Genomic DNA, 25,413 nt, shown 5'->3' on the forward strand with positions numbered 1-25,413 from the left:
TCCTGTGTAGGTATGTCCCTATAGACTACAAACTTAACGACAACTGGTTCTCCTGTTCAGGTATGTCCCTATAGACTGCAAACTCTGCAAACTTAACGACGACTGGTTCTCTTGTTCAGGTATGTCCCCTATACTTAAACTTAATACGACGACTGGTTCTCTGTTCAGGTATGTCCCTATAGACTACAAACTTAATGACGACGACTGGTTCTTCCTGTTCAGGTATGTCCCTATAGACTACAAACTTAACGACGACTGGTTCTCCTGTTCAGGTTTGTCTCAACAGACTACAAACTTAACGACGACTGGTTCTCCTGTTCAGGTATGTCCCTATAGACTACAAACTTCACGACGACTGGTTCTCTTGTTCAGGTATGTCCCTATAGACTACTAAAACTTTACGACGACTGGTTCTCTTGTTCAGGTATGTCCCTATAGACTATAAACTTAACGACAACTGGTTCTCCTGTTCAGGTATGTCCCTCTAGACTATAAACTTAACGACGGCTGGTTCTCTTGTTCAGGTAGATCAATAAAATAATCCTTGTGAGGGTGATCTCTTCAGAACAAGTGCATCTTTAGTGACACATATATAAATGTGATACAGTTATTGACTTCATATATGTCTGGATATTTATGTAATACGGTTATTGACCTTTCATGTCTGGATATTTATGTAATACGGTTATTGACCTCACATGTCTGGATATTTATATGATACGGTTATTGACCTCTCATGTCTGCATATTTATATGATACAGTTATTGACCTCACAAGTCTGTATATTTAAGTAATACAGTTATTGACCTCATATGTCTGTATACTTATGTAATACTGTTATTAACCTCTATTTAGTTGTGGACCTGTGTAAGCAGTGGGGTACCTGTTCCCAGAACTGTGAACATGACAGTAACAATCCCACGACCAACTGTTCCTGTGATGATGGTTACACGATGTGGACAGACAATGTATCACATCGTCCTTCATGTCACGCTATAGGTAAGTCAGGGATGACCTACAAGTATCACATCGTCCTTCATGTCACACTATAGGTAAGTCAGGGATGACCTGCAAGTATCACATCGTCCTTCATATCACACTATGGGTAAGTCAGGGACGACCTACAAGTATCACATCGTCCTTCATGTCACACTATAGGTAAGTCAGGGACGACCTACAAGTATCACATCATCCTTCATATCACGCTATAGGTAAGTCAGGGATGACTTACAAGTATCACATCATCCTTCATATCACACTATAGGTAAGTCAGGGACGACCTACAAGTATCACATCATCCTTCATGTCACGCTATAGGTAAGTCAGGGATGACCTACAAGAATCACATTGTCCTTCATATCACACTATAGGTAAGTCAGGGATGACCTACAAGTATCACATCATCCTTCATGTCAGGCTATAGGTAAGTCAGGGACGACCTACAAGTATCACATCATCCTTCATGTCACGCTATAGGTAAGTCAGGGATGACCTACAAGAATCACATTGTCCTTCATATCACACGATAGGTAAGTCAGGGACGACCTACAAGTATCACATCATCCTTCATGTCACGCTATAGGTAAGTCAGGGATGACCTACAAGTATCACATCATCCTTCATGTCACACGATAGGTAAGTCAGGGACGACCTACAAGTATCACATCATCCTTCATATCACGCTATAGGTAAGTCAGGGACGACCTACAAGTATCACATCATCCTTCATGTCACGCTATAGGTAAGTCAGGGATGACCTACAAGTATCACATCGTCCTTCATGTCACGCTATAGGTAAGTCAGGGACGACCTACAAGTATCACATCGTCCTTCATGTCACGCTATAGGTAAGTCAGGGATGACCTACAAGAATCACATTGTCCTTCATATCACGCTATAGGTAAGTCAGGGACGACCTACAACTATCACATCGTCCTTCATATCACACTATAGGTAAGTCAGGGACGACCTACAAATATCACATCTTCATTCATGTCACGTGACAGGTAAGTCAGGGACGACCTACAAGTATCACATCGTCCTTTATGTTACGCTATAGGTAAGTCAGGGACAACCTACAAGTATCATATCATCCTTCATATCACGCGATAGGTAAGTCAGGGACGACCTACATGTATCACATTGTCCTTCATATCATGCAATAGGTAAGTGAGGAGGACCTACAAGTATCACATCGTCCTTCATATCACACGATAGGTAAGTCAGTGACAACCTACAAGTATCACATCATCCTTCATATCACGCGATAGGTAAGTCAGTGACAACCTACAAGTATCACATCATCCTTCATATCACACGATAGGTAAGTCAGGGACAACCTACAAGTATCACATCATCCTTCATATCACGCGATAGGTAAGTCAGTGACAACCTACAAGTATCACATCATCCTTCATATCACGCGATAGGTAAGTCAGGGACACCTACAAGTATCACATCTTCCTTCATATCACGCGATAGGTAAGTCAGGGACAACCTACAAGTATCACATCATCCTTCATATCACGCGATAGGTAAGTCAGGGACAACCTACAAGTATCACATCGTTCTTCATGTCATGTGATAGGTAAGTCAGGGACAACCTACAAGTATCACATCATCCTTCATATCAGGCTATAGGTAAGTCAGGGACGACCTACAAGTATCACATCATCCTTCATGTCATGTGATAGGTAAGTCAGGGACAACCTACAAGTATCATATCATCCTTCATATCACGCTATAGGTAAGTCAGGGATGACCTACAAGTATCATATCATCCTTCATATCACACTATAGGTAAGTCAGGGACAACCTACAAGTATCGCATCTTCCTTCATATAGGTAAGTCAGGGACGACCTACAAGTATCACATCATCCTTCATGTCACGCTATAGGTAAGTCAGGGACGACCTACAAGTATCACATCATCCTTCATATCACGCTATAGGTAAGTCAGGGACGGCCTACAAGTATCACATTGTCCTTCATCAGGACGACCTACAAGTATCACATCTTCCTTCATATCACGCGATAGGTAAGTCAGGGACGGCTACAAGTATCACATTGTCCTTCATGTCACACAATAGGTAAGTCAGGGACAACCTACAAGTATCACATCATCCTTCATGTCATGTGATAGGTAAGTCAGGGACGACCTACAAGTATCACATTGTCCTTCATATCACACGATAGGTAAGTCAGGGACGACCTACAAGTATCACATCGATTTTCATGTCATGTGATAAGTAAGTCAGGGATGACCTACAAGAATCACATTGTCCTTCATGTCACACTATAGGTAAGTCAGGGATGACCTACAAGTATCACATCATCCTTCATGTCAGGCGATAGGTAAGTCAGGGACGACCTACAAGTATCACATCATCCTTCATATCACGCGATAGGTAAGTCAGGGATGACCTACAAGTATCACATCATCCTTCATATCACGCGATAGGTAAGTCAGGGACAACCTACAAGTATCATATCATCCTTCATATCACGCTATAGGTAAGTCAGGGACAACCTACAAGTATCACATCTTCCTTCATGACGACCTACAAGTATCACATCTTCCTTCATATCACGCGATAGGTAAGTCAGGGACGGCCTACAAGTATCACATCGTCCTTCATATCACGCGATAGGTAAGTCAGGGACGACCTACAAGTATCACATCGTCCTTCATATCACGCGATAGGTAAGTCAGGGACGACCTACAAGTATCACATCGTCCTTCATGACGACCTACAAGTATCACATCTTCCTTCATATGACGCGATAGGTAAGTCAGGGACGACCTACAAGTATCACATCGTCCTTCATGACGACCTACAAGTATCACATCTTCCTTCATATCACGCGATAGGTAAGTCAGGGACGACCTACAATAAATTGCTCTGTTGCTGATGTCATTATTAATGTATACTTCTCTCTGTATCTCTTGTATTAGATTTAACTTAGTGGGATTTATGAACAACTTTTATTTATCTTGGAGCCTACATCAAGTCAAATGATAGACTTTATTTCGGAATTAAGGTATTGCATTTGTGTATTAAATTAAATGTGTTAAATGTTTCAGGGCTATAGTCCCTAAGCTATAGTTTCAGAGTCCTCACTTTAACTTTGTCCATGTTTCAGGGCCTAAGCCCCAGCTGTAGTTTCAGATTCACGACTTTAAATTTGTCCATGTTTCAGGGCCTAAGCCCCAGCTACTGATTGCTCACGAGACTGAGTTGATCCAGTCAGACATTGGCTATGGTGGACAGCAGCAATCCCTGTTGTCAGTAAGTATGACAAAGGGAGGTAATTCAGATAGTTCATGGGGTAGTACTCTAGATAGCTAGTTCAAGGGGAAGTACTCCAGATAACTCATGGGGAAGTAATCCTGATATTTCAAGGGGAGATAATCCAGATAACTCACGGGGGAGTAATCCTGATATTTCAAGGGGAGGTAAACATGATAGGTCATTGGGAAGTAATACTGATATTTCAAGGGCAGGTAATCCAGATAGCCCATGAGGAAGTCATCCAGATATTTCAAGGGGGATAACCTGAATTTGTAAATGGGAGATAATCTGGATATTTTATTGCGAAGGAATACTGATATTTCAAGGGAAATGAAATGAAGATGTAATCCTATATAGTCTGTATGTATGTAATACTGTTGTTATTTTAAAGACAGATAGTTTTGAATAGAAGTGGGGGTCTGATTAGATGTATTACTGTGGTATCTGATGTTAAACCATTTGTTCTTTATCATAGAGTGATACAGATAAGATTTTGTCTGTTGATGTTGACATGACACAACATGTCTGACATTTTATCATTTGTTCTTTTTCCCAGAGCGAGATGGATAAGATTCTATCTATTGACGTTGACATGACACAGTCCGTCCAACACCCGTCCAATCAGTGGACGGCATTTATCATCAGTCACGATAAAACACTCAAGAAAATGGCCATAAATGCCAACTGGGCTGGGGTCAACATACCAAACAAGAAACACAAGTCGGGAAGTAGTCGGGTCCGCAGGAGCAGTATAGATCTCAAGGCTCAGCCCCCAGTCAAGGTAAGTGCAATGTAAAGATTGGGACAGATCAGTCATTAATTAAGGGATTAATAATATAACATTACTACTTCATTTGAACTCAAGGTTATATTATCACCCAACTTATTATTACTTACAAAAATACAATTATGAATAATAAATTAAAAATGGACAGACATGTTATTGCAAATTCATGGTTGTTTAAAAACGAATGGTAGATGTGAAAATTCAAATCTCGTTCTTATAAAGAAGGATAATGCTGGAAAAGAAGGTAACTGGATGTATTACATGTACCTGTGATATGTGATGTTTCAACCTTTGAATTTTTTCATAGATTTTATCTATTAAAACTATCCACCAACACTTGTTCTTGATGTAGAAATAAGTTGGTTTATTGAAGTCAGAGAAAGAAATTTCTTTTGTTGTTTAGTTGGTATAACCATTGTCATAAAGATTAATTCATTTTCGTTATCCCTACTTTTCTGCAAAATACAAAAAAAAAGTAGTCTATATCAAGTTTAGAAGGAAAAATGTCATAGATTAATTATCCTTCTACTTGCATTTTCAGTTTGTTGATTTAGTAGCCGACCCCCAGGGTATAGCAGTTGACTGGGTCGGGAAACGGATTTACTGGACTGATGCCGGAACTCGTACCATAGAGATGACAGATTACGATGGTGCTCGTAAGATCACAGTGGTAAACTCCAGGCTGGATCAGCCGTACTCTATCGCAGTGGCTCCAGGCGTGGGGTAGGTCAGATGTGATGGGAATCAGTTCTATATGGCTGATATGGCAGACATTAATGTGACAATGAATCAAGATATATTTATATATACCTAAAGCTTTTCTTAAAACATAGATGAATTGAAGAAAATCAACTTTATGGGTCAAGGAAAAATGACTCCAAAGACCTTCAGATTAGAAATTTTTTTAATGAATCGGTTGATTAGATTAGTGTAAATTTCTAGACTCCATGTGCATATACTGTGCCTCTCTCATAAGGATATGGGAGTATATATTCGTCTCTCTGACATTTTCAATAGTTAGTACACAATTGATTGATGTGTACATTAGAGGTGCAAAATTTCAACATTATTCATAATTTGTCATGAAAAACATTCATTTCAGGAAGCTGTTTTGGACTGACAGAGGTTTTCCTCCGAAGATTGAGACTTCCAACCTAGATGGAAGTGGGCGTAAGGATCTAGTTAAAGACGACATAATCTGGCCCAACGGTCTGGCCATTGACCATGCCAACCATAGACTGTACTGGACAGACACAAAGAAACACACCATAGAAACCATTGGTCTCCATGGCGATGACCGTCAAGTTGTCAAGCAGTTCACAGGTAATGAAATCGAAATGTCATAAAAAATGGCCGGATTTGAAATACAACTTTATGTCATTGACAATGTATTAAATATGCTTTCTTTAGAAAAGATTTAGTCTATCTTTATGACTTAAATTTACAGATTTGAATTAAAGTATAGGAGTCTCACTCCAAGTTGAAAAAAAATCCCATCTTTGGTGGTATACACAGTTGGGGAGGTGACTATGTGATGGTTAAGCAAGCAGACATGTTAACCCTACCGATTCTGGCGGAAGTTCTACCGCTTTTGAGGCTGATATTCCGCCTACCGCTTTAATATCCAAATATTCCGATTTCTGCAAAACATCGTCTTCATTTTTTTTCTTCCGATTTCTGAATTTTTTATAGTGGGTTGGGGCTGTCATGGTGGCTTCAAAATGCATTATCAGACTGAGTAGGGGGACTGGCTTCATAATTAAGTAAACAAAGGAGGTGTGAACACTCCCTGACCAACACCCACTGGTGCTAATTAGCAGCCTGGGGCTAGTTCCACCTTGGCTTGGTGGTGTCACTTGCTTAGCCTATTTCACGTGTCTGAGTGTAACGATGTGTATTACGTAGGCCTACCGTAAGGAAACAATCATCTGGCCTTTCAATAAATTTTGTGCTTAAAACTAGTTAGCATCATTTCAAAAACAAAAACTACATATAATTGAAATGATTTACTCACGTTTTTAGCTCACCTGGCCCAAAGGGCCGGTGAGCTTATGTCATGGCGCGGCGTCCGTCGTCCGTCGTCCGTCGTCCGTCCGTCCGTCCGTCCGTCCGTCCGTCCGTCGTCCGTCTGTCCGTCAACAATTCCTTTAAATGGCTACTAGTCATAGAGTTCTGCATGGATTGTAACCAAATTTGGCCACAAACATCCTTGGGGGAGGGGGAACAGAAGTTGTATAAATTTTGGCTCTGACCCCCCTGGGGCAGGAGGGGCGGGGTCCAATAGGGGAAATAGAGGTAAATCCTTTAAATCGCTACTAGTCCTAGAGTTCTGCATGGATTGTAACCAAATTTGGCCACAAACATCCTTGGGGGAAGGGGAACAGAACTTGTATAAATTTTGGCTCTGACCCCCCGGGGGCAGGAGGGGCGGGGCCCAATAGGGGAAATAGAGGTAAATCCTTTAAATGGCTACTAGTCATAGAGTTCTACATGGATTGTAACCAATTTTGGCCACAAATATCCTTGTGGGAAGGGGACAGAACTTGTATAAATTTTGGCTCTGACCCCCCCCGGGGCAGGAGGGGCGGGGCCCAATAGGGGAAATAGAGGTAAATCCTATAAATCGCTACTTGTCCTAGAGTTCTGCATGGATTGTAACCAAATTTGGCCACAAACATCCTTGGGGGAAGGGGAACAGAACTTGTATAAATTTTGGCTCTGTCCCCCCCCCCCCGGGGGGCAGGAGGGGCGGGGCCCAATAGGGGAAATAGAGGTAAATCCTATAAATCGCTACTTGTCCTAGAGTTTTGCATGGATTGTAACCAAATTTGGCCACAAACATCCTTGGGGAAAGGGGAACAGAACTTGTATAAATTTTGGCTCTGACCCCCTGGGGGCAGGAGGGGCAGGGCCCAATAGGGGAAATAGAGGTTAAATCCTATAAATCGCTACTTGTCCTAGAGTTCTGCATGGATTGTAACCAAATTTGGCCACAAACATCCTTTTTGGAAGGGAAACAGAACTTGTATAAATTTTGGCTCTTACCCCCCAGGGGCAGGAGAGGTGTGGCCCAATATGGGAAATCGGAGGTAAATATTCAAACTCCTTCAGAAAAGAAACAATGAACCTGTATTCAGAACATGACTTGGCATTACAAACCAGGTGAGCGATACAGGCCCTCTGGGCCTCTTGTCTTTTTCATAAATCAAAATAAAATGAGTCCAGTATGTATTACAAAAAAAAAGTGAAAAAAAAAAACAAAAAAAATTGACAAAATGTATAATTAAAAAAGGTGATAAATAGCATTGAAATAAAAGTATACAATGTATTTATTGGCATTTTTCATCTTCTAAATGTAATGTAAGCCACATTTGAAAAATGCAAAATGAGCCACCAATGCAAGGCCTATGGTGACAATTACAGTTAAATCATAATTTGTTAACAAAATATGTTTTTGTAATTATTTTGCATATTATTGATATTTATATATCTCTGACGCATCGCAAAAAATGCCGCGTGTAATGCTACCGCTTTTGAGTAAAAAATCTACCTCTTTTTGTTCACCAAAGGTTAACATGTCTGAGCAAGTGGTAGTATTAAAATGGTATAATAATCTTGGCTTACATATTTGAGATAAATGATTTCATGCTCCTTTCAAACATGGCCATTGATATTCTCCAAGAAGTTAAGATATAGACTAGTGCAATGTGCCACTGTGAGGAACTATAAAAGCACTTCAAACTAAATCTTCTTGTCATGTAAGTTAGAAATAAGGTGGTTTGGTATAACGATATAACTGGTATTGTCCTGTTACAGCAATTGAAGATCCTCCCTTCATGTTGGATGTTTTTGAAGACTACCTTTATGTTACCTTATACCGATCCCATTCCATTATACGTATACATAAGTTTGGATCCAAGTTCATGAACAGGACTGATGTTTTACTGGACAACATCACATTTATTGGCGATATTATCATCTTACAGCCTATCAAACAGAAAAACTCAAGTAAGTATGTTAAAGTAGGCCACCAGACTCATGGTCACTAAGGTCACATTGTGGGTCAAGAATTAAAAGTAGGCCGTGCTAACTCAGATTTTGACCATGAAATGTGATGTGCAGTACTTTCGTTACTTTGATATTTACTATTGAGATGTGATGTACAGTACTTTCAGAACTCTGATATCAGTTGTAGATGTGATGTGCAATATTTTCAGTACTTTGATATCTAATATTGAGATGTGATGTACAGTACTTTCAGTACTTTGATATCTATCAGAGATATGATATGCAGTACTTTCAGTACTTTGATATCTATCTGCGATGTGATGTGCAGTCAAATTTTCAGAACTTTGATATCAGTACTTTGGAGATTGTGATGTGATGCAATACTTTCAGTACTTTGATATCTATCAGAGATGTGATCTGCAAATGTGCAGTACTTTGATATCTATCAGAGATGTGATATGCAGTACTTTCAGTACTTTGATATCTATCAGAGATGTGATGTGCAATACTTTCAGTAATTTGATATCTATGGGAGATGTGGTGTATAGTACTTTCAGTAATTTCATATATATCAGAGATGTGATGTTTAGTACTTTAAGTAATTTGATATCTTTTATTAAAATGTGATGTGTGTTTCAGTCGTGAATTACTGCGGATCCAATAGCACCCATGACGGACCATGTCCAGCAGCCTTCTGTATCAACATGCCACAACAGACAGAAACCAAGTACAAGTGTATGTGTTCTAACGATGCTGTACTGGAGGACGAGAAATGTAGCTTTAAAAAGTCCTGTGAGGCAGGATACTGTAAAAACGGGGGCAGTTGTCATCTTCAGCCAAACGGGAAGTCAAAGTGCAGGTATGTATCATGATGAAGTGCATTGTCCCTAGCTTCAGGTAGCTATTTATTTATATCTTATTGATAAAACAGAAATCTTCTATAAAATAATAAAGATTTAATGTCTACTTGTATTAAAATTATTTTCAAATTTATACATGCATTTTTACCAATATTCAATTTACAAGTGAATGATGTTTTCATTTTTTTTGTACTTTTGTTGTTTTTGAATCAATCACAAACTTTGTCAAGGTAAAAGTAAATAATTGAGGATAATAGATAAGGAAATATTTTAAGGAGTTATTCAAAAAGATTCCCATTTGGTAAAAGCTATCATGATTATTGTAAATATATGTGGCACACCTGTAAACAAGATTTCTTACCTGTAGCTGTCCACCTGGCGTGACAGGAGATCGTTGTGACAAATGTAGTAGTTCGTTCTGTGAGAACGGAGGTCGTTGTTTGCCAACATCTCCCACACTCACCTGCAAGTAAGTAATCTCGAAAATGTTACAAACTTTAATCTCCCACACAGTCCTACAAGTAAATCACCTCCAAAGTGTTACAAAAGTTAATCTCCCACACTCTCCTACAAATAGGTCACCTCAATTTTTCAAGGCCGTATATATTATACAAAGATATCTTCCACAAAATCACAAAGTGACTGACATACACGATACCTTTCTGTTTGCATGAATAATTTTACTTTCGTATTCCAAACTGTAAACTAAATCTTATTTTAACATGTACAGCATTTCTTTAAGCAGTATAATTTGGTGCAGTTATTGTCTTTTTTTATAAGCATCATTATTCAATCATTATTAGTATTGTTTTAAATGTAATCTGCACGTCCATCATGAAAAACATTCATTATATCTCTTCCTTTTGAATGTTCATATGCACTTCATTTTCATGTTACAAAACTGGCTGCATGATTTCATTTTGAATGTTCTAACATTATCCATGGTAACTCCATGTCATTGATGTTTGTTGCTACTTGCTTTGCTTTCTGTAACTTCCATGGCAAAGTGTAGGCAGTATATGAGGTGTTTACTGTATAATCACGCGTCTTCTTGTTCCAGCTGTACTGCAGGATACTCCGGGCCCCGCTGTGGCGTGCATGTGTGTACTGACTATTGTGAAAACAATGGCCTCTGTTCAATGCAAAATGGGAATCCAAAATGCTCGTATGTATTTTGGAACAGTCTTCTGTTTAGAATCAAATATTGAAATAACAATTATAGAATTTTAATGTAATGATAAATATGATTTCTTAATGAATTCTCACAATTTTTAATAATGAGCTTTGAAATAAAAGATTACACAAAAAATTACTAGCTGTTTAGATTTAGGTGCTGGAGTAGGTGCAAATCCTTGCTCGAACAAAATCTAAAATAGTGTAACCATTCATGTAACGGTCAAATCCGTGCTTGGTCAAAATCTAAAATAAGTGTAACCATTCATGCATATAAGGTCAAATCCTTGCATGGTCAAAATCTATAATAAGAGTAACCATTCATGTTATAGCTAGTGTATATTTCATAATTTCAGGTCTTGGATGATTTAGATCAAAACATTTTAAGATTTAATGAAATATTTCTTATGTTATTTCAAGGAGAAGTTTAGAGACATCATTTTTGCTTGCATGTTTAGACAATTCAGAATCCAGCTTATTTTTTGGTCTAATTAAATCATAAGCATGTGCCACATTGTTTGTTCACTCTCATATTTTCAATTATTTTTTAACAACATCATCACATTTTGCAAAAGTCATTGTTATATCTGTAGTTTGCTTTGTATCATAACAGAAGAAAAAATATTTGATTCAAGGTTTCCCAGAATACAAGTAGTGGTGATAAACATTTTTCCTCTTTTTTTTTTTTTTTTTTTGAAAACTTTTTTTGCCTTTGATTATACCAGAAAAGTAAATTGTCTGTGTTTTCAACTTCATGACATGTTTCAGCTTTTGTCATTCGTTGCGTGTTCAAACATTTGTTGAATGTATCAAAGTCGAAATCATTACAATTCAATGAATGCATATGTAAATTATAAAACAGAACAACAGAATTCTGGTGCCATAAAAAGGTTCAAATCCTATGTTATTGTCCACCTACGGAAATTGCTTCAATCGTGTGTCATTCAGCAAAAGTGAAGTTACAATGCTGAAGAATATTCGTTGACAGAAGAACTTTTGTTACAGGTGTCTGCATGGTTTTAAAGGCCTGCGATGTGAACAGTGTACTGAGGACAGCTGTGAAAATGGAGGCACATGCCAAATACAGGCTGGCCAGATATCTTGTATATGTCCCGAAGGGTTCAGTGGTAACAAATGTGAAACAGAAGCAAGCTCATGTCCGAACTACTGCAAGAATGGAGGTAAGTGATCATTTAAAGCGACGCAAGTCATATAAAGGGACATAACTCCCTCTGATGGACATAATTATTATTTGAAAGGACACAGGGTGAAATTCTTCTGCACTCTGGAGGTATTAATTCTTTGCAGAGTTTCACCAAACAGCACAAGCTTGACTTTTGGATTGTGAGGACAGCATACCATTATGACTTCATGACATTTAGCATTTTCAAAGCACTTATGTTTGAGTTTTATTGTTGTCAGGTCAAGGTATGCATCTTTTCATATTTAATGTAAATGTACTTATTGTAGCAATAGTTTTATTTTAGTAGTTTTTGCATTGTGTTTGAAGCAATAATTCATGTACAACGCTGAATTTTGTGCGTGGGTAAATTTTGTAAAAGGTATTTCCGGTATTGACCTATCATATGGCTGTAATTTATACTCCTGTAATACATCATAGTTTTCAGTTTTCTGCATTTGCACTAAAATTAAACACCTTAAAATAGGTACGTTTATAGTAATTGATACTCCTTTGGACTGTCAGGACCACACTATGCCTCGTCTTGGTTACAAACTGTTCAACTTTGGATAATAATAGGATAATATGAATCAGAATTTACCTCACCAATGTTCCCATCCCCCCACCCCCGAATTAACCTAAACTTGTTATTAATAAAACACCACAGATTTACAAAACTCTTCATTCTTTCCAACAAGGGACATGTGATCCAAACACCAACGCAGTAGATGAGAAGAATTCTGGGAAGAGCCTACCGGTATGTACCTGTACATCTGACTGGCAGGGACCACAGTGTGATCAACCTGCCTCGGAATGTGGTGGCTACTGTCAGCATGGTGGCACCTGTACAATGGGTAAGATCCCACGTTACTTCCTGTCTTTTAAGCAGCTTTTTGAAAGCATTAAGTTTGGTCTTTAACTACAAATGCAGAATCATTCATTTAAAACACTAACTTTGTACGTAGACTAACAATGGAAAGATCTTGGACGAGTTTGAAATTCAGCTTAATTTGACGGTAACTTACAGAGTTATTGCCCTTTGCACTAGGAATTATTATTGGACCTTGTAAACATGATAACTTTAATAAATATGAACTGGGCTTATTGAAACTTTATTTAGACTAACATTGGAAAGATCTCAAACAATTTTGAAAACTTGACTGTTACTTATGGAGTTAATGTCCTTTACAATAATAATTATTGAACATTGTGAACACGATAACTTGAGTAAATATGCACGGAGCATAATGAAACTTGCTATGTAGACTAACATTATAAAGATTTTGGACAAGTTGGAAAATTGGCTTGAATCAACTGTAAGTTAATTATGGAGTTATTGCCCTTTGCAATAATAATAATTGAACTTTGTGAACTCAATAACGTGAGTAAATATGCTCCAATATTAATGAAACTTTGTATGTAGACCTATTAGATCTATGTTCCTATTTCATGAACAAATGACATCAGTTGGCTAGTAAATGACATAACTAATTTGTATCAAATATCAGGTGACCGTGGGCCTCTTGATATGATAAGTTCTACTGATAAAATAAACTGGTACTGCTGAGCTGAGGTTTTCATTCTTTGTTGTATATTACAGACCAGGGTAACCCGGTCTGTAACTGTAGCCAGGTGTACGGAGGAGACACATGTGAGACCTGTCGGTGTGTACAAGGACAGGGCAACTGTGAAACTCTGACCAGTGGCCAAAATGTCTGTGTGTAAGTAGATCAACCTGTATTAGCGGAAGATTCACTGAATTAAAAGCCGGTAGACTGGTGATATACAGATTCAATCTGATAAGCTGGAGTGGCTTGAATAAAAGAGAATCCTCAATCTGGGATTGTTCAACAGGCAAAAACAGTATTGCTAAAAAAAGAACTATTATCCTTGATGTTGGATTCTATCTCGTCTCTTTGGTTGCATGACCAGTTAATATGTAAACAGTAGCATTAAGTTTTATACCTCTAACATATATACATTTCCAGTTATTGATATTTATTTATCAGGTGCCGAAATAGTTTTATTAGTATCTGCACATAGAAAATGACTTCAGTACATATAATATAATGATTGTTTAGAAGAAACAATCTCAACAGGAGGCTGGTGTTTTTGAGATTTTTTTTATTGTGTATAGCAGAAATTCAATTTCACGGTAACGTAAATGATTAAATCTGTACCGTTCCTAAGAAAGATATTTTAACTTCACTATTTACATTTGTCATGTGACTGGTGATTGACAGATGTGACAAGAAATGGAGGGGACCCTTGTGTGAGGAGAGTATCTGTGACACTGACTGTTTCCATGACGGCCATTGTCAGGACTGTTACCTAGACGACAACCAGGTGGCCGCCTGTAACATCTGTGTGTAAGTATAGATGCACATAACTTAAGTTTTGCAAATAGTCTTGGATACCATGGTTACCTGAAATAAGGTAACTACTTTTTTAGTTACTATGGTAACCATTGTATACCATGGTTACCTGAAATAAGGTAACTAACTTTTTAGTTACTATGGTAACCTTTGTATACCATGGTTACCTGAAATAATATAACTACTTTTTAGTTACCATGTTTCCATTAAAGAACTTTTAGCAGTGTGATCTTGCTTGCCACAGTGACCATGCACTTAAATTTCTAATTGTCTTGTTTGTTACCATGGTTACAGATGTAGTGCAGATTACCATGGAGACCATTGCGAGAAACTGGCTCAGAAACAACAAGAAGCCAGCATCCTTTTACCGATTCTTATCCCCGTCCTCGCCATTCTTCTTGTCCTCATCATCATCTTCATTGCTCTCGCTGCTCGCAGAAGGAGGTAAAAGAATGACTGATCTATAATAGAATCACTCTGACAGCGTTAATTTGTTTAAATTCTGTTGTTTTGTATTGTACCTGTCTTAGCCGACCAGACATTCTCCACACATCAAAGAACACTTAATTTAGTTTTACTATTATCCCACAAACTTCGAGTTATTAATGTTAAGTCAGAATTGTAATATACATTGTGAATATTGTTTATAATGTTTGTCATTGTTTTTGCAGTTCCTCGGATTAAGTTTTAGGTTAAATTCATCAAAAATAATTGTTATTGAATCCATTATAGGGTTAGGGGTTAAGATTAATCCATTTGTAAAAAGAATGCTGAAATAATTTGTCTTATCAATTGATTTTGTCACACATTTGTATGCCCTAAGTAACATAGCCATCTTAATCACTGTTGACAGAGACCAGTTTAAGCACCGTCGGATGATCAGTAACTCAAACTTGGAGGTGGCGAATCCTATCTATTTGGCTCAGACACAGGAGGCAGACGAGCGAGATATGGCCCCCATGCAGGTGTATGACGAGGATGCTGACGACGTAAGTTTACACCTCCATATCTTACTTATCGCGGATTAAGCTGTCAAGGCATGGGTTGCTGTAAGAGGTTGTATTTGTGCAAAATTTCAGCTTTCATTTTCCTTTTTTGTTGCCTGTGTAAGTTCAGTCAGTTTTATATTTGAAGAGGTGTTAGTTTTTGAAGAAAACCCATCAGTTGTATTCCTCTACTATGAAATGGATTAAAAGGTGATTGCGAGAATAGTTCCGTACTGCTTCTTCCCCTTGGGTGGAGTTAGGAGCATATATGTCTAACAGACATTTCTAGTTGTGTTGTTTCCATAATCTCTCCTTCAATTTACCCCTCGATCATTAAATTATTTTATCTCTCCTTCAATTTACCCCCCAATCATTACATTATTTTATCTCTCCTTCAATTTACCCCTCAATCATTACAATATTTTATCTCTCCTTCAATTTACCCCCTCGATCATTACATTATTTTATCTCTCCTTCAATTTACCCCTCGATCATTACATTATTTCATCTCTCCTTCAATTTACCCCTCAATCATTACATTATTTCATCTCTCCTTCAATTTACCCCTCGATCATTACATTATTTTATCTCTCCTTCAATTTACCCCTCAATCATTACATTATTTTATCTCTCCTTCAATTTACCCCCTCGATCATTACATTATTTTATCTCTCCTTCAATTTACCCCTCGATCATTACATTATTTCATCTCTCCTTCAATTTACCCCTCGATCATTACATTATTTCATCTCTCCTTCAATTTACCCCTCGATCATTACATTATTTCATCTCTCCTTCAATTTACCCCTCGATCAATACATTATTTCAGCTTTATTGACTACCTTTACTTTATTAAATGGAACTTCATATTTGGTCACCTCTTATTTCATCTCAGCTTTATTGCATACCTACACTTTATCATTGGAACTTCATATTTAGTCACTGCTTATTTTATCTGAGCTTGATATAGATGTGACTACAAGTTCTAAGTCACTTATCATTTGGATAAGAGAGTGTTTTGGGTTTATTTTGGGGTAATTTGTCACTAAAACTTCAATTTTGGGTCACATTTTGACCTTCTTCTTAAGAAGACAAATTTCTCCTAGAGTTGAGACACATGTTAAAATTAGGTCATTTTGACCTAGTTTGACCTTGACCTACATAAAAGAAAAATGTCCTCGTTACCACACAACTGGTGGTGGGATATCCTGTAACATTGCCAGCGACTTTTAAAGCTTCATACATTCACAGTTGTAGTTCAAATGAGAGCTTCATTAATCATTTCCTCAATTAATTTTGTTGATATTAAAGATCATTGCTTTACATTTTGGCTATTAAGCATGTGCTTGTTCAGAATGACGGATTGAAAGAATTGTATAGTAATCAATTTTGTTGTATTTGAACAATTATTTTTTTTGGAGGAAAGTGTTTTTTTTTTTTTTTTTAATTAACTTTTATTGTGTCTGGTGTATCTGTAGAAACCAAAAGAAGGGGAGAAGGTAAGATTTGATGTTGTTTAGCTGTTGTCATGGTACTATATTGTATCTCTGTTTAGGGAAAATTTCTAATTTTAATTTCATATTCTTTTTCATGTGTTTTGTTAATTCCTTATGAATTCTTGTGGAGTTGGGAAAATCAGCTTGTCATGAAAATTTCTTTTTTAGAGACAATTTCTACTGTAACAGCTTTATGAAGTGTTTTTTGGCGAGGATCACCTCGCCATTGTGATCGTGGTTGCAAAATTCTCTTTCAGTCAATTTCCTCAATATGATTGGCTTAGAACTTGCTCCCAGATACTAGCGCTCCTAACGGCAGTGTATTCAACAACCTTGATTTTACCGGGAATTTTAAATAGCAAATTTTGAATATTAAAGTTACTGAAATAAGCGTATCTGTAATGTTGAAATAGGAGAAGTAGATAACTGCTTTCATATCCTTACCATATACACTATCCAAATGATCTTAGGTTGGAAAATTTTCACTTGAATTGTTTACAATATATCTAGACTTTCCGTCCCGAAAATGTTGTTAACAATGCATGAAGACGTTTCGTCCCGAAAATGCTTCGCTTCGCCCCACGCGTTTTGTCCCTACTAGTGACAATTATCCCGCAACGGAAAAAATGAAATCAATGTTTCACTTCAAACATCAAAATTTTTACAATAATGATTTTTGTAATTTGAATCATATTAGTTCGGGAGCAAATAAATCTCAGAACGAAATGGAGATTTGTTTATCACGGCTGCGTTATGCCACATGTACGTGTAAATCCACAATGGAAGAAAGACAACTCTAAGAAAATTTAGGATAAACTTTGTAAACTGATCAAATAGCGCGTGAGAGACGATGAACATTTTCTAAATGTCCAAGCTGGCGTAATCTTCCAACTTACGGCAGTTAATAAGGTATGAATATTTACCACATCCATAATTATCGATAATTTTATAAGCACATGTATACATTATCAGATTTATATATACATATTAAAGCACGTATAGAGGTTGTCACTAAAACATTTTAGCCACTTTCATCACATGTAGGCCTACAGGAGCTTGACGTTCTGATAATATATATAACGTATTCAGTAAACTACGTAATTAACGAAGTATTTTTGGTCCGAATGACAAAAATCATACATAAAATGTTCGTATAACTCGAAGTGAGATTTTTTTGGACTACTTCATTTGTAGATCGATGAAAATGCCGATTTCTTTTTCATAATTCTTCCGTAGAACGGCACTTAAAAAGCTGTTTCAATCTACAACAAACGTGGAGAAAACGGTTTAATGTTTAGCAAATATCCTGAGTTACATTTTATCAACAATCATCAGAGATTAGTAATTAAAACTTACATAAACATACTCCCGATTCTCACTTGCATTGTGTGATCACTCGAGCGGAACTAATCTCTACCACCTGGCACAGTCTTACAAAGGGGTGTTCTCTTAACGCCAACATATTTATCAACAACAGGTAGGTGTTGTTTTAGGAAACAATAGGAAGGCAATTATATACTGTTTCATATAAGGTGTCTTTATTTTCACCTGTAAAGTCACCTGAGATTTACCTGTATTTCAATCAATATCATAGGTAACATTGGAGGGTTTTGGAAAATAATTCCTTCAATATATTCCGTATAATATATATACAATGTAAATTATTAATCAAAGATAATCAGTGCTTTAATATGCTAAGAATTAATATGGAGCTACATGTGGATTATTGAGAACGATGCATTTTGAGTTCCAGGTGAAATATTTTTTTACAAATCATATCTCTATTTTATCAGAAAAACACGTTTCTTGATCAATGTATATTCTAATGTAACAGTATTCTTTATTGACATAGGAGTTCTCCAGGGCTACATTCTTAGCCAACTTTCATTTCTTGTGACCGTGCATAGTTGCGCATGATTTCTCTTATCGCATAGACGTACACCGTGAAGTATTTGGTTAGAAAATGAGTGGAGAAAAACAATATCACAAAAGTTTAAATTAATATTGTCGGAAATTTTGACCTGTTGATTATAGTTTAAGTTGGTAATCTATTGAAGCCGACACAAACACACATTATGATGTTTTATAAACATTGGTAATAATATATCATTGGGGTTTAATGTTCTATATGTATTTTTGATACAAAATATTTTTAGAAGTCACTTAATAATGTAAAAATACTAAATGAAATGAGATTGAAGACTGTTACTTAGGGTCTTAACCATATTCATTTTAATACACATTATAGATGTTAATGTTGCAATACTGGCACAATTATTTCAAGTCCATATGTTGAAGGTCTTGTAATTCTCAAAATGTTGCAAACTTTTAGTGCTCAGAATACCAAATTAACAGTTTTCTAATTTTTTCTGTTTAAAGATTATAGTACATATACCAATTTGTATCTAGTAACAATGTTTGACCGAAATTCAACCATAGGAAAGAAATTTATATGTTATTTCTAACGTGCACAAAAATATATAATTTTACTGCGCTGTTAACGGACAACAGTTTAATTATTGGGTGCTCTTTTGCTATAATGATATACAAATGAACATGTACATTTACATTATAATGTAACATCACGCTGATCTAGAAATACCATCTTAGGATAAGAAAGCAGGAAAATTATATAATGATGATAAATGATGCATCCTAATGCAACTTTCAAAATATATTGTATGTTCTGTTAACTTAAAAAGGTCAGTCAAGTACAAGTAAAATTTGGAAATCATATTTGACATAAATTCACTTACTCTTTGGTAGGTTATTAACGCAGATGTTACATGTACATGTATTATATATGTATATAAGGTCACTTAACAGACATATATGGAAGACCTTGTGGAAATATATCACTTTTCAACAGGCAAAAGGCTTATATTATTTCAAACTTTTAATCAAATTAGTGTTACACTAAGTTGAAACTGGATAATTCCTTTTTGGATTTTTTCTTTGATATTACTGAATGGTAAAGTTACTTCCATGTGAAATAAGTTTCAAAGAATTTTGCTTGATTTTAGTATCAATCTATTGAAAATCTAATGAGATTTATACCGGATATTTTAGATATATCAAGGAAATCTTTAAAATTCTTGAAATAAAATCATTGTGAATTTAATTTAATTTCATTCATAGATTCTATTGTTATATTTTCATAGATATTAACAGAAACATATATTATGTATATATGTATCTGATATTAAATATGAACACTTGTTGAAATGAAAATTAATCAATATACACTTAGATAAGTATCAACACAGGTAACTTTTACAGGTAAATTTACCTGTGGCATTGGGTCTGCCTTTAGGAAAAAGACTATAACCACTGTCACAACAAACTACCCTACAGCTAAATCCAAAATGTTGGCGTTCAGAGATACACCCCTTACAAATGCAATCACACAAAAGCCTGCACGATCACTGTTTTTAGTGCAATTACATCTTTGAGTATGAACAATACTAGTTCTTTGAACTTTTTACTCGGCAAAATAAACTTATCACCGTGCCCATGCACACATGCATATGCATATACTTATACTTCTGTGTGCACATTATCAGATACATTATATGACAACTGCTGTATTACAATCAATTTATGAAGGACAAAACTCCAAAGAACAGGAGGACTAAAGAACAACAGAAAATAAATTTCAATAATATTTACTCTAAACTGGTATTGTTATTTATAAAAAAAAATGTTTAATTATATGATATTAGCCTTTTCGGTAATTACTCTGTTAATAAATTTATTGTTTTCTTATGTTTTACAGAATGTCTACATGCAAGTATCATTTCAATTGGAACCAGTCCAGGAGAAACAATGTGTGAACAAAATGAAAGAAATCATTTTCAACTGTGGTAGCTTAATACTGTAATAGTTTTTGATATGAAAATAATTACTATCATCATATTCAAATTCCATATATATGATACATTTAATATTACCATCATCATCTTCATTCCATATATACAATACACATTAGTGTTGTGATTTGTAAATTTTACTTTAATATGCATATACTTGGTATTTGTTTATTTTCTATGACATCTACATGCTTGAAATAGAAAGAATAAATAAAACATTAAATTTATAACACAATATGACATTAGTTGTTAATATTTTTAGAAAACATATTAAGATTATTGCTAATAATACACTAATCATCATCTTCGGCATACTTTATTCAAAATAAATTAGATATTAATTTGCATAACACAGGTTGTCTTATGTTTTCCCTCCTTGACTATCAATCTTCTCTGATCACTCTGAAAATGGTGATTTTACCTTTTTCGGTCGCCACATGAACTGCCTTAAATCAATTATATCCAATGCAATGAGACAACTGCATTTATTATAACGCTGTAAGGCAATTCTGCAAGATCAGCTTACATTGTTAATTTACATTGAACATATACATGCACAGTATGGTACCTTATTTATATCTCCTTTCCTATTTTCAATATACCTTGATGACTTGGAATCTTATCTGGCGGAAAAAGAATGTTAATTGTCTGACAACTATTGACAAATTATTTACAGATAATATTGAAATGTATCCCAAACTTTTATCATTTTATATGGCGATGACACTGTTCTACAACAAATGTTAAACGGATTTGAATAATATTGCATTACATTATTGCATTACATAGAAATTATAATCTAATATATCAGAAAGATAAAAGTTGTAATATTCTCAAAACGTAAATTGGCCCAACAACACCAGTTTACGTTATGGGATATAGAATTATTTTGATAAGAAGGGTATACATATCTATGTATATTTTTTAACATTAATGGTAGGGTTTTTAAAGAAAAAGGAAAAATTGCTGAACAAACAATTAAATCAGTGTCTACTATTTTTAAGAAACAAAGGAATGTATCCCTTCCTGTTGATTTTAAACTGAAAATATTTTAGTCACTTGTAATGCCAGTTTTATTATACTCATCAGAAGTATGGGGATTTGAAAATACAAATATTGTAGAAAATATCATTTGTAATTTCCTCAAGTTAAAAAAGTGTATAAAACAATTCATGGTTTATGGCGAGCTAACAAGATACCCAATTGATATTGGAATAAAATGTAGAATGATTACTTTTTGGCATAATGTATACTTAACATGAAAATAGACCAGACTTTTTTAGCTCGCCTATTCGAAGAATAGGGGGAGCTAATGTTGTCACCCCGGCGTTGGCGTCGGCGTCAGCGTTGGCGTCCCATTTCACGTTAAAGTTTTTGAGCAAGCTTCTGTTTCGACAATTGTTTAAGCTTAAGTCATCATAAATGTTTCTGATTTTTATTTTCCTTATGTGTATGGATGCTGAACGTGATAATACAACCAATTTTGGGCCCTTTAGGGGTTTTTTGAGTCTGTTAATTTGTCATATTTCACGTTAAAGTTTTTGAGCAAGTTTCTATTTTGTCTATTGTTTAAGCTTAAGTCATCATAAATGTTTATGATTTTATTTTCCTAATGTGTATGGATGCTGAACGTGATAATACAACCAATTTGGGACCCTTTAGGGTTTTTTAGTCTGTTAATTTGTCATACTTCCATGTTTAAATAGTAAATACTTGAACAACAACTTCTTCTGAATAGGCGAGCTTTGCTGTTCTCCGACAGCTCTTGTTTAAATGGCTGTAAGATGTTTAAGATATTTTATCAGAGCTAGTTTAAATCATGTTTGGATATATCAATTAATCAACTTGCTGTTTTACAAAAGACTAATTACAAAAACTTGTTAAAAGTAGACCAATTGACCAGTTTATTCAGAAATGGTATGACTATATTGATAAGTCTTCTTGAGGACTGACATATTCTATATTTAAGACATTTTGGCATAGAAAAATATGCCTCTTGTCTGTCTCTGCTGCAAAACAATACTTGTTAACTGATACTTTGGTCCCAGGAACTTAATGAGAATAGCAATTCAGAATGGATATTTTAATTGACATCAAATTAACAAGGAAAAGGTTAAAGATGCTATAAAGTCATTTGGCATATAACACCATAGGAAATATTAGAATGGGCTCCTAAGAGTTTAGTATATGTTTCTTATTTAACACCTTGGTGTCCAAGGAATCCTCAAAAGTCCAAACCGGAAGGAACACTAGCAAACTTTATTTCTTATTGTCCAAAAAATGTTGACTTTAGAAATATATCCTCCAATCATTGAGACCGAGCCATTTAGTACTTTCAGTACTTTGATTTTTTTTGTAGATAGCTGATGTTGTGTTTGTACCTCTATATGAATGTTGATCTGCATAACTAGGTAGACAACCGAACCCAATTTTTTTTACATTAGATTATTGATTTTGTTATGATTGGTCTTTCTCATTGTATTTGAAAGCCACATCCAAGCTGCAACCATTTTAACAATAATTGATTATGATTGATTGATTATTAGTATAACAGAAATTTATTGACATGATTAGGTTTTAGATAATACATGGTAATATACATACATAAAGTATACAATAACATGTGTCATGTATTGATATATTTCTGTGATATTAACTGAATGGTTGGCACAGAAGCCTCAACTTGTCTATAAAGGCAACATGTCAATAGTGACCACTTTTATATCTCTCCTCCATCAGTTGTTATACACAGTTTTTCATAGTAATACACATTCAGTTGTCGTTATAGACAGGTGTTACTGTAGTTTTAAACCTTCAGCAGTCCTTATACACAGGTTTTCATAGTAATACACCTTCAGTGGTCGTTATAGACAGGTTTTATTGTAGTAATAAAACTTCAGCAGTCGTTATAGACAGGTGTAACTGAAGTTATAAACCTTCAGCGGTTGTTATAGAAAGGTGTAACTGAAGTTATAAAACTTCAACAGTCGTTATAGGCAGGTTTTATTGGTTCTGTAAAACACTTTGACTGTAACAAAGGTTTTTCTGTAAACACGGTTGTTTTGACTGTAACAAAGGTTTCTGTAAACACTTTGACTTTGACTGTAACAAAGGTTTCTGTAAACACTTTGACTGTAACAAAGGTTTTCTGTAAACTGTAAACACTTTAAACCTTCAGCAGTAACTGTAACAAAGGTTTCTGTAAACACTTTGACTGTAACAAAGGTTTCTGTAAACACTTTGACTGTAACAAAGATTTCTGTAAACACTTTGACTGTAACAAAGGTTTCTGTAAACACTTTGACTGTAACAAAGGTTTCTGTAAACACTTTGACTGTAACAAAGGTTTCTGTAAACACTTTGACTGTAACAAAGGTTTCTGTAAACACTTGACTGTAACTTTGACTGACTTAACAAAGGTTTCTGTAAACACTTTGACTGTAACAAAGGTTTCTGTAAACACTTTGACTGTAACAAAGGTTTCTGTAAACACTTTGACTGTAACAAAGGTTTCTGTAAACACTTTGACTGTAACAAAGATTTCTGTAAACACTTTGACTGTAACAAAGGTTTCTGTAAACACTTTGACTGTAACAAAGGTTTTTCTGTAAACACTTTGACTGTAACAAAGGTTTCTGTAAACACTTTGACTGTAACAAAGGTTTCTGTAAACACTTTGACTGTAACAAAGGTTTCTGTAAACACTTTGACTGTAACAAAGGTTTCTGTAAACACTTTGACTGTAACAAAGGTTTCTGTAAACACTTTGACTGTAACAAAGGTTTCTGTAAACACTTTGACTGTAACAAAGATTTCTGTAAACACTTTGACTGTAACAAAGATTTCTGTAAACACTTTGACTGTAACAAAGGTTTCTGTAAACACTTTGACTGTAACAAAGGTTTCTGTAAACACTTTGACTGTAACAAAGTTTCTGTAAACACTTTGACTGTAACAAAGGTTTCTGTAAACACTTTGACTGTAACAAAGTTTCTGTAAACACTTTGACTGTAACAAAGGTTTCTGTAAACACTTTGACTGTAACAAAGTTTCTGTAAACACTTTGACTGTAACAAAGGTTTCTGTAAACACTTTGACTGTAACAAAGGTTTCTGTAAACACTTTGACTGTAACAAAGGTTTCTGTAAACACTTTGACTGTAACAAAGGATTTCTGTAAACACTTTGACTGTAACAAAGGTTTCTGTAAACACTTTGACTGTAACAAAGGTTTCTGTAAACACTTTGACTGTAAGTAACAAAGATTTCTGTAAACACTTTGACTGTAACAAAGGTTTCTGTAAACACTTTGACTGTAACAAAGGTTTCTGTAAACACTTTGACTGTAACAAAGGTTTCTGTAAACACTTTGACTGTAACAAAGGTTT

General features: G+C 35.5%; 1 protein-coding gene across 1 annotated transcript in view; it reads left to right on the plus strand.

The window, feature by feature from the left end:
- Positions 1–15,703, plus strand: part of LOC138310071 (prolow-density lipoprotein receptor-related protein 1-like) — a 40,645-nt gene extending 24,942 nt beyond the window's left edge. Inside the window, 15 exon segments of the mRNA XM_069251215.1 lie at positions 856–999; positions 4,201–4,289; positions 4,849–5,073; positions 5,621–5,802; positions 6,182–6,402; positions 8,896–9,087; positions 9,727–9,946; positions 10,315–10,416; positions 11,008–11,112; positions 12,126–12,301; positions 12,999–13,154; positions 13,901–14,021; positions 14,544–14,669; positions 14,970–15,119; positions 15,529–15,703. Coding sequence (XP_069107316.1) covers positions 856–999; positions 4,201–4,289; positions 4,849–5,073; positions 5,621–5,802; positions 6,182–6,402; positions 8,896–9,087; positions 9,727–9,946; positions 10,315–10,416; positions 11,008–11,112; positions 12,126–12,301; positions 12,999–13,154; positions 13,901–14,021; positions 14,544–14,669; positions 14,970–15,119; positions 15,529–15,703 — 2,384 coding nt within the window.
- Positions 15,704–25,413: the final 9,710 nt, after the last annotated feature.

The sequence above is a fragment of the Argopecten irradians genome, chromosome 16 (genome assembly GCF_041381155.1).
Source record: "Argopecten irradians isolate NY chromosome 16, Ai_NY, whole genome shotgun sequence".
Classification (NCBI taxonomy): Eukaryota; Metazoa; Mollusca; class Bivalvia; order Pectinida; family Pectinidae; genus Argopecten; species Argopecten irradians.